Below are 14,800 nucleotides of genomic sequence, written 5' to 3' on the forward strand. Positions count from 1 at the left end.
AAATACATAATATAAGTTTCCATTTTTTTTTTGAAACTTTTTCCCAAAAGTTTCCAACTTTTGAATATACAAGTTTCAATTTTTTACTTTGAAACAGTTATACTAAAACTATATTCCCTAGAAAAATGTAAAATATGACAATTTGTTTATATTATATACCCTTCCGTGTTAGTGATTTTTATTACGAACATATACGTTTATATATTAACATAGGGATTGTTAAAATAAAGTATCTCCACTAGACTGCAAAATGATTGACTTTTCCCAGTTGAAACTATATTTTCCTTTCAATGTGCATTGACTTGGACATCATAATTGGATGAAGGTTAATTTCTAACATTACTTTAGAACTTTTCGTTGGCATAGGTCAATCAACTCTTCTAAGCCTCAACCCTTTCATTGGTAAAATACTGCCATACCCACCAAGGTATGAGAGTGAAATTAGACAGTGCATTTTACCATGAACTATCCATAAATGTTCATTCCCCTCCCTCTGAAGATCATACTATTGAGAAGAAAGGCAATACACGGGATAAGTATCAATTGTCTATTCTTTACAAATTAATAAGACCTAAGAAGTACTGGCTTCCCTGGTAGCTCAGCTGGTAGAGTCCACCTGCAATGCAGGAGACCCCAGTTCAATTCCTGGGTCGGGAAGATCCCCTGGAAAAGTAATAGGCTACCCACTCTGGTATTCAGGCCTGGAGAACTCCATGGACTGTATAGTTCATGGGGTCGCAAAGAGTCGGACATGACTGAATGACTTTCACAAGTACTGCAGATAAATAACTGAGAATTTTCTTTCCCTCCAAGAATTTGGGAACACCAGTTTCATAGGAAGAGAGCTAATCGAGGTATCATTCCTTAATTTATAACCTGAGCAGTTTATATGACTAATAGTGGAGAGGTGTAAGGCTCGGAGAACCACACTCTGAAAAGGAGACTCAGGGACAGCCTCTAGTAGACTGACGAAGTTTATTATCCAATTGTGTAGTTTTATAATTTTCAGGAAATAGAGCATAAGGCTGACTTGCACGTAGCCATTCCAGATAAACATTAAAGCATTCAAGCATAAAATACAGTTCCCACCACTCAAGCCATAACATAGCTTTGGCGAGACTCTAAAGGGAGTCTTATCATGAAACAACAGTCCTTGCTCTCAGAAACAGGTGGTCAGAAGGAAGCCTTCGAATGCCTCAAGGCCAGGTGTATTGACCCTTGTCATGCATTCCTAGCCTTGGGCACTCAGTGAACACTCATAACCCTTTGTTATGCTCGTCCCAGCTTCCAACCTTCATCATGAGTGGAGCAAATACATTTTCAGTATTTGCTTAAAGCTTTCCAGCTCCTCCACATTTCCTCCCTTTTTTCTCAAGAACAAAGACTGCTGCAGCCATGGTTACTCCCGCTTTTTGGGCGGCAGTGGCTCGAGCACATAACGTTCAGAATCCTGTAAGAACAATAACAAACAATAAACAGATCAGCGCATAAGAAGCCATCGTATGGGGTACCCAATTTTTTGGATTTAAAAAGGAAGTACTAGCAGATAGTGTATTATAGAAGTCAGTGTTGTATAACACAGGGGAATGCTGCTGAAGGTAGACGTGATTTGTTGCTTCAGTTTCTCTATATCTAGACTAGTGTTTGATTTCGAACCTAAAAGATGTAACTTTATTTGTTCCCAAGGATATTCAGTGGCATTGTATGGCATATTGGTCAAACAAAGTAGTAAAATTCCAGTGACACCACCACGTCAATTGTATCTGTAAAGCATGCAGATCATCCCCCACATACATAAGGGCGGCTTGTAGGTCATCTAAGCGTGTTTGTATTTGTTGATCTATCTGAGCTTGCCGGGCCCAGAGATCATGAGAATCCTTTTTCCAAGCAGTAATGAAATCATGATTTTGAGTAAAATTACACAATGCCATTCCAGAAACTGTACCAACAGTTACAACTGAAATAATACCTGCTATGGCACCTATAATCCAGCCAATAAAGCATTCGCTTCTTTTTAGGGATTCTCTCAGAACAGAAGACAACAACATGGAATCTGACCAAGGTTCAGAAATCTTAACTGGAACCCACAAATCAGTCTTTTGCTGGACTGAAAAAACACTGTCTTTAGTAACATTAATTGACACACTATGATTTAAACAAGTTACAAATGACACTCAGTACAGGACAGAATTGAGCCATTACTCCTAAATTGTCTAATAGCAGAAAGATAGGGCGCATTTACACAAGCACGAACATAACGAGTATAATTAGACTCAACAGTATAATTTTGTGGGATGGAAACATGTCTATAAGCATATGAGACCCTAAACTGAGACAAAGAAGCAGGAATTTTCTAAAGATGCCAGTGTTCAGGCCCCAGGACTGGACTGATTATCTGGGGTCTGGGAGGTGAAAGACCTCTTTTGTACCAGTTCAAAAGTTTATCGCGTTGATGCCAAAGTCCTGTTTGTGTTCTGTTAAAACGTGGTGCTGAAACATTATACCATTGGCACGTGTTCTTATTTTTTTGTGCTTCTGAGCAATTCACAAAGAGTCCATGAGGCCCCCAATCAACAAAAGTCATGTTAGGGTGAACAGAAACTTTTCCAAATCTTTCTCTACGGGTAGACCAGTCCATTCCCGGCACAGACGATTTTTTCTTCCAAGATACGTTGTCTCAAGGAGGCTCAGAAGGCTAAAATAGATAGTGAGTGAAGTTGGCTATTTGTCCATGGTAGGTAGTTTCTGTCCAATTAAAAACAAAGGTCATGGTAGTGAACATTCCAAGATAGAAAGAGCCATTTGAGAAAGAGTTAAGCCCACCATTGTGGATATAGGCGGAGACACAAAGGGAGGGCCCCGAAACAGATGCGGAGCACTGGATACATAAGTGTTAAGTTAACTGTCTTTCCTTCTTCTTCTTTTATTTGTGGTCCTAGATCCGACCAGGGGGCAGGAAAATGTAAGCTATCATTTGTGAAAACCACAGGAGATGAGTCTGTCCAATCCACCACTTGTAAAAGAGGCAGGTTGGGGATGTAAGCCCAATAGGTGTAATTACTGCTTACCCCAGAAGCACAGGTTAAAACGGCCATCATGGCCAGCAACAGTTTTTCCGGTGTTGCCTCACTGTTGGTCATCAACAGAGCATCTTCAGCTCGTCTGGACAGATTTTTCATTTGTGCCCAGGTCGGAAAAGGCGCATTGCGTCGGGGACATTTCATTTTCTTGCCGTCTTTCAGTGTCATCTGTTGCAATTTCCGTTTTAGTGCTGTTACTGGTCGGGGGATGTGGAGCAGGGCCTGCCTGTCTTCTGACTCTTCTGAGTGGGACCCACTGTTCGGTTTCATCATCTAAAATGACAAGACAATATCCCTTGCCTAGGAACTTGAGTGTTCCTGGCCGCCATTGATCAAGACATTTAACCCGAACAGCAGTTTGTTCAGGCATACGTGAGAGTGAATCAGAAAAAGGTCGCTCTGCTCGTTTTTCCTGACTGTGTGGAGGCAAATTAAAATAATTGATTGTTAAAAGGGCTATAGGCAAAATGGCTTTAGGTCCATAGGGGTCCCTTAGCTTATTCCCCCTGTTTTGTTTATTAAGAATGAACGTGAGTGTATGGTGGGCCCATTCAATGATGGCTTGGCCTTGAGGGTTGTACGGGATGCCAGTAAGATGGCAAGTACCCCACTGATGCATGAAATCACGAAAAGCATTGGCTGTAAAAGCAGGACCATTGTCTGTTTTGTTGGAGGCAGGGATCCCCATCACTGAAAAACATTGTAGAAGGGCTGTGATGGCAGCTTTAGTAGTCTTGGCAGTGGAAGGAACTGCCCAAATGAAGTCGGAAAAGGTATCTGTGACTACAAATAACAATTTAAAAGGGGGCAGTTTGTAATGTGTAAAATCAGCTTGCCATAATTCATTTGTTTGTAAGCCTCTAGTCCCTTGGGGACTAGTGGTCAAATGAAAGGGGGCACATGCCCATCCTGCCTTATTTTTATTTATAAAATAATTAGGTGTATTTATGAGAGGGTGTTTAGAAACAATATTGTTGATGATAAAAGAAGTATTTCGTAAGAAATTTGATAATTTTGTTTTAGGTGGGTTGGCTAGTAACTTTTTTGGATAATTAGTAAGGGCTATTTGAATGGTAGCAGACACCTGGAGAGTATTATTAATTTTTGTTTTTGTCAAAGGTAGGTAAATCTGAGTAGGGTTATATCTAGCTATAGCGCACAAATGAGAGCGTGTAAGAAAAATGATTTTTTTTATCAAGTCTATATAGGAAATAATGTATTTAGTCTGGAATGGAGATATATTTTAATAGGGTGATTATTTTGTACTATAATGCAGTAGGAGATATCTTAGTATCAAAGACATATATTTGAAAATGGGAATTGTAATTAATATGGTAAACAAATGTTTGTTGAATTTTTTGTTTTATTAATTGTAACTTTTTTTTAGCTTTAGGGGTAAGTTGTCGGGGACTATTTAAATTAGAGGAAATTTTAATAATTTGAATAAGTTTTGTAAAGTATATGTGGGAATTTTTAAGGTAGGTCATAGTTAATATCTTTAAGAAGTTTTTGGAAATCATTAAGTGTTTGTAAATTATCTTTTTTAATAGAAAGTTTTTGTGGCTTTATAGTGAAGCGGTCTATAAGATATCTAAGATATTTAAAAGGGGAATGGTGTTGTAATTTGTCTTTTGTTATTAGTAGCCCATGATTAGTTACATTAGTTATGACCTCATTATTTAATAAACTTAATTGAGATTTTGAGGGAGAAGCCAATAAAATGTCATCTATGTAATGAATGAGATATGTCTTAGGGAATTGTTGTCTGATGGGCTGTAAAATTTTATCAACAACAAATTGACAGACCGTAGGGGAGTTTATTATATCTTGGGGCAGGACTTCTTATTGATATCGTTGAGCAGGGGATTGATTATTAATAGAAGGTATTGAGAAGGCAAAACATCATCTGTTGTTTGGATGTAAAGGTATAGTGAAAAAGCAATCTTGTAAATTAATAATCATAATAGCCCAGTCTTTAGGGACCATAGCAGGGCTTGGGAGTCTTGGTTGTGATGTCTCCATAGGAATCATTATAGTGTTAATATTTTTTAAATTTGTTAGCATTTTTTATTTATTTGATTTTTTTTAATGACAAAAACTGGTGAGTGTTATGGTGATTGAGTAGTTTCTATTTTATTTTGTTGTAGTAGTTTAGCCACCAAAGTATGTAAAGCGGACTGTTTTTTTTTGATAGGGGCCACTGAGCTGTCTAGATAGGGTTATCAGACTTTTATTTTAACTTTAGTGGCTTTATCTCAGTGACCCTTAAGAAAAAGGTTTATTTAATTGTGTAGTCGTTTGAGCTTGTTGTAGAAAGTCGTTTTTTTTGTTTTTTGTTTTTTTTCACAAATTTAATGGTAATGGGGCAATGTATGGTTTAATGTAAGTGACTAATTGATCAGGGCCTAGGGCTTGTAAGTAAGATGAACTAACTTAAGTTTGAGCTGTATTTGTAGTTTTTATTTTCACTAACTGGTGTGAGGCTAAAATTGTAGGCCAATTTGAAGGCCATTTTTTTGTTTTTATGATGGAAATATTTGTCCCAGTGTCTAACATTTTTTTTTAAGTTTTTTTTTTTTTTAATTTTAACATGGGCCTATTGATTATTTTTATAACAGTAGAAAGGGCTGTAGTAACGTTGGTATTTTTAAAGCCACCTGTTTTGGTGTTTGTTTTTTCATTAAGTTGGGGGCACATAAGGTAATAGCAATAGCTGAGCAAATCTGTCACCTTTTTGTAAATATAAGTTATGAGTCACATGTAACATTATTGTAATTTTATCTGTGTAATTTTTATCAATGATCTCAGTATGTACAATTATCTCACGCATGGTGTTGTTGTTTTGTCTCAACAGGAGGCCTACAGTATTTTTTTGGTATAGGACCAAAATATTTAGTTAACATTTTTATAGGATTATTTATCATTAATAATTTTATATCTCGGGGAGCAGGAATGTCCATACATGTGTTATGTCTGCTGGCCGCTGTTAATTTAGTAATATTTGGTCATCTTTTCTGTTTAACGGGGCTAGAGGAGAGCCCCTGTTTTAGTTTTTTGAAGGAGGTATCTGAATGGGTAAAGTATTATCTTGTTTACCAAATTTGGAGTGGCATTTATTTAGTCAATGATTTTTTTTTTTTTTTTTCATATCTTGGGCAGAGGCCGGGGGGCTTTGTTTTAATAGCCCTTTTTTTGTCAGGAGAAAGACCTGTTTGTTGAGGCAAGTGATACTGTTTTTGCATGTATGTGTCTTGGCTTGTCGTAGTTAAAACATTTAACTTTAGACCTTTGGGAAATATTTAAGGTTTTTAAAGCGGCTATTTTAGCTTTATGTTGTATCGTCTCTACATTTTTGTAGGCTTTTAAGTATTTTATAACTCTTTTTTGTTTTTTAATAGGTCTGATAATAGCCTGACAATTTTTATTAGCATTATCAAAAGCCAGTTGTTTTAAAATGATTTTTTGCAAAGATGTATCTTTAAGACTGTGATCAATGGCCTCTTTTATCAATAAATTGAGCATATTTTTTAGTTGGTCTCTGTAATATTTTTATAAAAGATCTATCGGAGGTGGAACGGTCGATCTTAGCCCATGTTTTGATAGCTATTTTTTTAATCTAGTATAACATGGGCAGCTGTACAAATTGTAATTGTGCAACAGTTTTAGCCATAGCTCTGGTGTCAGTGAGAATTTTAAAATTTAGTCTAGCAGGATTTTTTTTGTTTTGTTGTTTTCGTAAGATTAATTTGGCTTTATCTGTGACCCACATTTGCCATCGTAGTAGTTGTTGTGGAGTCATAACTATTTTAGCAACTGTAAAAAAATTTGTATGAAGCCATTGATTTGCCCAGCCCTTAAGAAATTTTGTATAGTAGGGTGAGGTAGGTCTATATAACGTACATGTCTTTTTGAATTGCGTGAGCAAACCAAAATCAGGTGATTGTCATTGATTATGTCTAGGTTGAGGATTATTAAGTTGGACCGGAAAAGCCCACGCACAAAGAGGCATGTCTCGAGGAGGAATGCTAGGAAATAGGGGAGCAGTAGCAGCAGCGGACAGCGTTGCAGCGGGCGGAAAGGCTGGTGTTAGAGGCTTGTTAATATGAGCTCGCGAAAAGCAAGGTAAAGGCGGATCAGGGGCCTCTGGCAAAGCTGATTGTTTAACTGCTTTCAGCACCTGTGACTCTTGTTTGTCTGTAATCTGTTCTAGCATGACATTTTTTTAATTTAAAACCTCTGATAGATCTTTTTTTTTTTAATTTACATTTATGTAGGGATCGAACAGCTTTAACCTCAAATCTTTTTTTGAGCCATCTAATTGTTTTATAACAGCCCGTAAAAGAGACCAAGTTACCCACCATTGTGGGGGAATTTTTATCTCCTGTCTATAAGTTTTTAAAACATTATTTTTTATTTTGGTCTAAGTTTGTAAATCTAAGGTGTTTTCTTTTTTTTGGAAACCATGGATTATATTTAACCACTGTCTGGTAACAGCTAGTTAACTGTTTTTTCAAGCAGATTAACCCCGTATTGTTTTAAGAAATGATGTATGAGATGAACAAAAGGAATTTTATTTGTCTGATGTCCCATTTTGTTTACTTTGCTTTTGTAGGAGTGTGGCCCTTTTTTAAAATTAGTCTGTTGTTTTGAGCCCCACATTGGGCGCCAGTTGTAAGGCTCGGAGAACCGCACTCTGAAAAGGAGACTCAGGGACAGCCTCCAGTGGACTGACAAAGTTTATTATTCAATTGTGTAGTTTTATAATTTTCAGGAAATAGAGCATAAGGCTGACTTGCATGTAGCCATTCCAGATAAACATTAAAGCATTCAAGCATAAAATACAGTTCCCACCGCCCAAGCCATAACATAGCTTTGGCAAGACTCTAAAGGGAGTCTTATCATGAAACAACAGTCCTTGCTCTCAGAAACAGGTGGTCAGAAGGAAGCCTTCGAATGCCTCAAGGCCAGGTGTATTGACCCTTCGTCATCCGTTCCCAGCCTTGGGCACTCAGTGAACACTCATAACCCTTTGTTATGCTCGTCCCAGCTTCCAACCTTCGTCATAAGTAGAGCAAATACATTTACAATATTTGCTTAAAGCCTTCTAGCTCCCCCACAGAGAGGGAATATGAGTTCTTCCTAAACTTAGTTCTTGTTGCTTCATCTAAAGGACCAGGATTTTTTGGCACATTGAGGAAGAAATGGACGCATGATGAATTGATGGTGATAAAGTGTAGTTTTTTGACACCTGGGCAACCATGTACTAAGTGTGATTTTAAAAGTTAATAAAAGATACTAAACCACCTTTCTGCCTTATCATGGATTCAGCAGATTTGAACAGCCTGGACTTTCAGTACATTTGTTCTATTTGCATTTTTTCTATACTGGGAAATTTGATAATATAGACAAGTCTAAGGAAAAAAATAAACATCACTTCTAATGCCTCCGTTGGAGAAATAACTGCTAATAAAGTATTTGTACATTTATTTCTGTGTAGTCACAACCCTGAAATCTTGATTAGAGTTGCTTGTAAATAAAAGGACAAATATCTAGTTTTCATAGAGAAGAGGAAACTAAAAGATGGTATACACTGAAAATAAGCTTTCCCCAAAATTGAACTGAATAATCAATTGTTGCTATTGTTCTGTTGCTCAGTTGTGTCTGACTCCTTGCACCTGCATGAACTGTAGCATACCAGGCTTTTCTGTCCTTCACCATCTCCTGAAGCTTGCTTATATCCATTGAATCACTTATGCCATCCAACCATCTTATCCTCTGTCATCCCCTTCTCCTCCTGCCTTCAATAATCAGTGCAGGATCATAATTATCTGTGAAGAAATCGGTTTTTTTTTCCATATTTTCTTTCTGATGAGTTCAGGAGCAATAGAACTGGGCAGAAAGAAAGACAGTATGTCCCTTGCCTTTACAGGTGTAATTCAAAGGCAACTGTCACGTTCTTTAGCTTATTGTTTCTATCAGAGACGGGGTGGTTCCACTATGATTCCTCTGGCACCGTATGGTAGTTCTTTCTTGTTATATTACTTATGAATTTGGGAATCACAGCTCAGTTGAAATAACCAATATCATTACCTTCGTTCTTCCGTCTTAGTCAGAGGTCCCTGTACCACATGTTTTGATGCAGATCTGTGTTCTCTTTGACTTACTTCCTAGCAATGGCTTTACTCCCACTGGTGCTGTTTCTGACCGCTGTCCTGCTTCCATCTTTCCCCATCGAAGGAAAGGTAAGGTTCAAGTCAAAAATCTTTCCAGAACTCTTTGGGATGAGAAAAAGTGAGAAGTGGAGAGTGGAAAAAGTGAGTGTCTGGTACATCACAGAGTACCCACCCATAGCTCAAAGAACTTAATTATCTAGATGAAAGTTTAAGGATGCTATCAGTCACACAAGGCAGTTGTGAAGACTTAAAATGTGACTTTTCCATAACAAGCCAAAATATGGACCAAATGTCAAAGATTTAGTATTTAAAAATATATATATTTCAGTATTTTTATATTGGGTACATGATGGAATGATCTGGAAAATTAATGTAGTAGGTCTTTAGGGTTGTTGTAAAGAAATGAACAGGTGGCTTTGCACATAGAAATCTATTCTCTCACAGTTCTGAAGGCCAGAAGTGTGACATCCAGGTATCAGCAGGGCCGTGCTCCCTCTGGAGGACCAGAGAGGAAGTCTGTTTGGTGTCTCTCTCCTAGCTTCTGGGGTTCCTACCAGTCCTTGGTGTCCTTGGCTTGTGGCTACATCACTGCCATCTCTGCCTCCGTCTTCACATCGCCTTCTCCTCTCTGTGTCTCTAATAAAGACACGTCATTGGATTCATTTTTCACTCAGTATTGGTCCCTGTCCTTTGGAACATAATAAGCAGACGGGAGAAATTGGACGCATGGTGAGATGGTGGTGATAAAATGCAGTCAGACCCATGTTCATAGTGTTTTCAGAGCTTTGAGGGGACTCAGTGCCAAAGAATGTTCAAACTACTACCCAACTGCACTCATCTCAGTTCAGTTCAGTTCAGTCACTCAGTCATGTCCGACTCTTTGCGACCCCATGAACGAGGAGGCACGCCAGGCCTCCCTGTCCAACTCCAACTCCCAGAGCCTACCCCAAACTCATGTCCATTGAGTCGATGATGCATTAAAAAGCATGAGTCTCTGCTTTTTAATATGCTGTCTAGGTTGGTCGTAACTTTCATCTCACTTGCTAGCAAAGTAATGCTCAAAATTCTCCAAGCCAGGCTTCAACAGTACATGAACCAAGAACTTCCAGATGTTCAATCTGGATTTAGAAAAGGCAGAGGAACCAGAGATCAAATTGCCAACATCAGTTGGATCATCAAAAAAAGCAACCAAGTTTCAGAAAAACATCTGTTTTGTTGACTACATCAAAGCCTTAAACTGTGTGGATCACAATGAACTGCGGAAAATTCTTCAAGATATGGGAATACCAGACCACCTTACCTGCCTCCTGAGAAATGTGTATACAGGTCAACAAGCAACAGTTAAACATGGAACAACAGACTGGTTCCAAATTGGGGAAGGAGTATGTCAAGGCAGTATATTGTCACTCTGCTTATTTAGCTTATATGCGGAGTACATCATGCAAAATGCTGGGCTGGATGAAGCACAAACTGAAATTAAGATTTCCAGGGGAAATATCAATAACTTCAGAAACGCAGATGACACCACCCTTATGGCAGAAAGTGAAGAATTACTAAAGAGCCTCTTGATGAAAGTGAAAGAGGAGAGTGAAAAGTTGGCTTAAAACTCAACATTCAAAAAACTAAGATTATGGCATCTGGTCCCATCACTTCATGTCAAATAGGTGAGAAACAATTGAAACAGTGATAAACTTTTTTTTTTTGGAGGAGGGGGAAGTGGTTCCAAAATCACTGCAGATGGTGACTGCAACCATAAAATTAAGAGATACTTGCTCCTTGGAAGGAAAGCTATGACAAAGCATACTAAAAAGCTAGACAGCATACTAAAAAGCAGAGACATTACTTTGCCAACAAAGGTCCGCCTAGTCAAAGCTATGGTTTTTCTAGTAGTCATGCATGTATGTGAGAGTTGGACTATAAAGAAAGCTGAGTGCCAAAGAATTGATGCTTTTGAACTGTGGTTTTGGAGAAGACTCTTGAGAGTCCCTTGGACTGCAAGGAGATCCAACTAGTCCATCCTAAAGGAGATCAGTCCTGGGTGTTCATTGGAAGGACTGATGCTGAAACTGAAGCTCCAATACTTTGGGTACCTGATGTAGAGAACTGACTCATTTGAAAAGACCCTGGTGCTGGGAAAGATTGAAGGCAGGAAGAGAAGGGGACAACAGAGGATGAGATGGTTGAATGGCATCAATGACTCAATGAACATGAGTTTGAGTGAACTCCAGGAGCTGGTGATGGACAGGGAGGCCTGGTGTGCTGCAGTCCATGGAGTCTCAAAGAGTCGGACACGACTGAGTGACTGAACTGAACTGATGGGACTCAGTACTAGAGGAGCAGAGAATAACTTATCCCATGGTGTCAAGGGAAAATAAACAAAGTACCCCATCTGTTCAGACTTACACTTCAAAATTTTACCCATGCTCATGTAATACCAGCCTTTTTTGTAAATTTAGGCTATCCAATTGTTAGACCTTGTGGGAACAATTCACACACCCTACTCCATCTCCAGGTTTAGGACTCAACCCTCCCCCAGCACTCACACACAATGATACACCAAGAATATCTGCACCTGGTTTAATACCTTATCAATTATATTTCTGTTACTAAAAGGAACAAAGCCAGGAATGGTACACTGATTGGATGGTTTTGCTTCCTCCAAATGGCCTTAGAGATTTTTTTTAATGGAGTCTTTTGAGTGATTCCATAAAATCTACCTATAACAGAATCATTTTACTAGATAGAGTATTGAATGCACTTTGACTGACCCTAAACATTATTGATCTAAAGACATTTATTGACTTTATTGACTATGCCAAAGCCTTTGACTGTGTGGATCACAATAAACTGTGGAAAATTCTGAAAGAGATGGGAATACCAGACCACCTGACCTGCCTCTTCAGAAACCTGTATGCAGGTCAGGAAGAAACAGTTAGAACTGGACATGGGACAACAGACTGGTTCCAAATAGGAAAAGGAGTACATCAAGGCTGTATATTGTCACCCTGCTTATTTAACTTATATGCAGAGTACATCATGAGAAATGCTGGGCTGGAAGAAGCACAAGCTGGAAGATTGCTGGGAGAAATATCAATAACTTCAGATATGCAGATGACACCACCGTTATGGCAGAAAGTGAAGAGGAACTAAAAAGCCTCTTGATGAAAGTGAAAGTGGAGAGTGAAAAAGTTGGCTTAAAGCTCAACATTCAGAAAACGAAGATCATGGCATCTAGTCCCATCACTTCATGGGAAACAGATGGGGAAACAGTGGAAACAGAGGCAGACTTTATTTTGGGGGGCTCCAAAATCACTGCAGATGGTGATTGCAGCCATGAAATTAAAAGACACTTACTCCTTGGAAGGAAAGTTATGACCAACCTAGATAGCATGTTAAAAAGCAGAGACATTACTTTGCCAACAAAGGTCCGTCTAGTCAAGGCTATGGTTTTTCCAGTGGTCATGTATGGATGTGAGAGTTGGACTGTGAAGAAAGCTGAGCGCTGAAGAATTGATGCTTTTGAATTGTGGTGCTGGAGAAGATTCTTGAGAGTCCCTTGTACTGCAAGGAGATCCAACCAGTCCATTCTGAAGGAGATCAGCCCTGGGATTTCTTTGGAAGGAGTGATGCTAAAGCTGAAGCTCCAGTACTTTGGCCACCTCATGCGAAGAGCTGACTCATTGGAAAAGACTCTGATGCTGGGAGGGATTAGGGGCAGGAGGAGAAGGGGACGACCGAGGATGAGATGGCTGGATGGCATCACCGACTCGATGGACATGAGTTTGAGTGAACTCTGGGAGTTGGTGATGGACAGGGAGGCCTGGCGTGCTGCAATTCATGGGGTCGCAAAGCGTTGGACACGACTGAGCGACTGCACTGAACTGAAAGACATTTCTTCTCTAAGAACCGATACCATATCAGGTCAAACTTACCCTTAAAGTCCAGGGTGAGTCTTGAGTCCCGCTCTTACCCCCTGCTGCAGCATGCAGATAAATCTGCCTTAATGTTCTTGTTGTATGCTTTTGTAGGCAAATTATAAAATATTATAAAGCATTGTCACTCGTATATTGAGAAAAATCACTTTGAGAGTTCCCCTGAAACTTGAGATTGGCATTTGTGGCTTCAAAAGAGTTCTCAGTTTGTCATGCCAAGAATTACATCCCCATTCTCAAAGCTTCAAGCTATCTCTTTCCTATTTGTCATTACTTTGGCTCAGTTCATTGACAGTGCTTACCAATTCACAGTGTCCTGAATGGAACATTTTGTAAAGTAGTCCCTGATTCCTTAAATTAACTTATTGCCTCTTAAATGCAATTTTTTTTAAATGTTTTTAAAAATAACCTTACTTTTCTTTTCCTTTAGGATCCATCCTTTACTGCTTTGATAACCACTCAAACTCAAGTCCAAAGAGAAATTGTAAATAAACACAATGAACTAAGGAAATCAGTCTCTCCACCTGCCAGCAACATGCTAAAGATGGTAAGAAGCAGGAATATAAAGAAAGTAGTGTGAGCCACAGTTGGTAAGAGTAAGCAGCTGGTAACTGGCCTGTCTTAAAAATTTTGTGGCTTACAAATTTCCGTCTCTATTTTTTTATTTCATTTAGCTGTGTCATGGGCAGGGCAGAAATGAGTTTCCCTTTGTAATGGTTGAATAGCTTGTCAAAGTAACAAGACAATGAAATTGGAAGGCAGACCTAGAAGCCAAATCTTCAGACATCAAATATGAAGTCATTACATTTTTTTTGTTCACTATCTTCCTCAGTCGAAAATGAACAAATCTATCTTTCAGGATCAATGCCTTTTAGGGTGAATATTATAACATCCCATTTTCCAGGAAATAGTCCATAAAAACTATCACCTCCCATATGGACACAGTGGGCTTCAAATGGAATTGGCAATAACCTGCGTCTGCTTATTACCATTGAAATGTAGTTACGCTCCCTCACATGTTAATTAGTATTAAGAGTAGCACCATTACTAAAAGATCTTAGGTGTGCCTGCTATGCTATCATAGTCAGACAATATTGTATTATCTTAGGTGTTTTTTTCACTAAATATATCACCTGGGGACTTATCTTTGTATGGTAGCTGGCACTGGGACAAATAAAGACACACATATGCAAATAAAAGACATTTTAATACCAATGACAATTAGATAATGTTATAACTTAGATGATAATATAACTTTTTGGCCAACCTAGCATATCTGCAGAAGTTTTAAAGTAGTGCAAAATCAGCCTACCAATCAGATTTTGAAGCGTGTACTTCATTGGAGTTGAATCTTTGTGCATTTTGTTTTTCTTGGGACGTTTAGGAATGGAGCAGAGACGTAACAGCAAATGCCCAGAAGTGGGCAAACAAGTGCACTTTAGAACACAGCGATCCAAATGAACGAAAGACCAGTACGTACATCAATAAATGTTTTCTGAATAAATGAGTAAAGAAAATACTAGATGCATAAGATAGACCGCTCTGGGGCATTGTACTAAGAAGACTTTGTGAATAAATATGTGGCTGTATGTTTAAAATAAAGTGTCTGTATAGA

At 38.6% G+C, this 14,800-nt stretch overlaps 1 protein-coding gene across 3 annotated transcripts in view; it reads left to right on the forward strand.

Moving 5' to 3' along the window:
• Positions 1–14,800, forward strand: part of CRISP2 (cysteine-rich secretory protein 2) — a 29,561-nt gene that overhangs the window by 5,065 nt on the left and 9,696 nt on the right. For 2 of the 3 annotated variants that reach the window (XM_013973742.2, NM_001285743.1), the window contains 3 exon segments: positions 9,252–9,322; positions 13,616–13,732; positions 14,570–14,657. In XM_013973742.2, the coding sequence (XP_013829196.2) occupies positions 9,254–9,322; positions 13,616–13,732; positions 14,570–14,657 (274 nt within the window). In that variant the 5' untranslated portion in view covers positions 9,252–9,253. 3 annotated transcript variants of the gene reach the window in all.

This window comes from Capra hircus, chromosome 23, assembly GCF_001704415.2.
Source record: "Capra hircus breed San Clemente chromosome 23, ASM170441v1, whole genome shotgun sequence".
Lineage (NCBI taxonomy): Eukaryota > Metazoa > Chordata > Mammalia > Artiodactyla > Bovidae > Capra > Capra hircus.